Here is a 948-nt window from a genome sequence, read left to right as displayed (position 1 = left end):
AGTCTATTTCTATGTGGTGTCAAATCGGTTATGTACGATGCAGCGCAGCAGGGAACAAGGAAGAGAAAAATACGTACATCGAAAAGCTCTAGACGATAGAGCGCCCGAGATCTAAAACCCGGTTCTTAGCTGCTCTGATTATCTCCCAAAGAAATCTGCTTCTGCTTCAGGAGCCCGTCGTACATCTTGTCCTCAAGGTCTTTGGCGTATTCGGGCGCCCTCTTGGCACCGCCACCCGAGAGCATGCTGTCCTGGAACGATTTGGCCTCCTTGGGCCGTTGCTTCATGGAGCCGGGCGGCTCCCCTTGTACAGACGTGTCCGTGGCCAGGTTGGCAGCATTTTGGCTCTTCCACGCAATGTTCCTCCGCTGCACTTGATCATAGTTCTCGATGCAGAAGCCGACAAGGTGCTTCGATGGGTCAAACTTCTTCTCATCCGCCCACTCCTCCCACGTGGAGTAGTCGTGGAAGATGTCACCGAGATGGTCGAGGCCGGCACGGTTCAGGAACCCAAGGTTGCAAATCATGTCTGCCACGGAGCGCGCGGTGAAGGCACCGCGCGAGAAGCCGATGAGGATAATCTCGTCGCCGGGGTTGTAGTTGTCGCAAATGAAAGCGATATGTCTCGGCAATGTCCTGGACGACGCCAAGGCCAAGGAGACCGCCGAGCTTCTTGGCCACCCAGGACGACTCGGTGCCAGCACCGGGGCGAGAGTAGATGACCTGCGGCATGCCGGCTGCAGCACTTTGTGGGCGACTGCGCCGGGCCAGCCGACTCACATTCGTGGCCTGGACTGTCGGTGACGATTTCTTCTTGGGTTCCTTGTCAGGGCATTCTCGTCGTGGTTATAACCAGTAGGTAATGGGGTGCTGGTCACGGAGTTATTCACGTTTCCATCACAGCAGATATTAACCGCTTCTCGTTGAGATTGCCTCGGGTTCGTTGCG

At 56.0% G+C, this 948-nt stretch overlaps 1 protein-coding gene across 1 annotated transcript in view; it reads right to left on the bottom strand.

Annotated features, from left to right (window-relative positions):
- Positions 1 to 125: 125 nt before the first annotated feature.
- VDBG_04523 (predicted protein) overlaps positions 126 to 948 on the bottom strand; it is a gene marked incomplete at both ends in the record, with an annotated part of 998 nt that continues 175 nt past the window's right edge. The window contains 2 exons of the mRNA XM_003004871.1: positions 126 to 636; positions 781 to 870. Of these exons, the coding sequence (XP_003004917.1) occupies positions 126 to 636; positions 781 to 870 (601 nt within the window). The remainder of the gene's footprint in view (positions 637 to 780; positions 871 to 948) is intronic.

Source organism: Verticillium alfalfae, genomic scaffold, assembly GCF_000150825.1.
Source record: "Verticillium alfalfae VaMs.102 supercont1.5 genomic scaffold, whole genome shotgun sequence".
NCBI lineage: Eukaryota > Fungi > Ascomycota > Sordariomycetes > Glomerellales > Plectosphaerellaceae > Verticillium > Verticillium alfalfae.
This window is presented reverse-complemented; position numbering and strand designations above follow the sequence as displayed.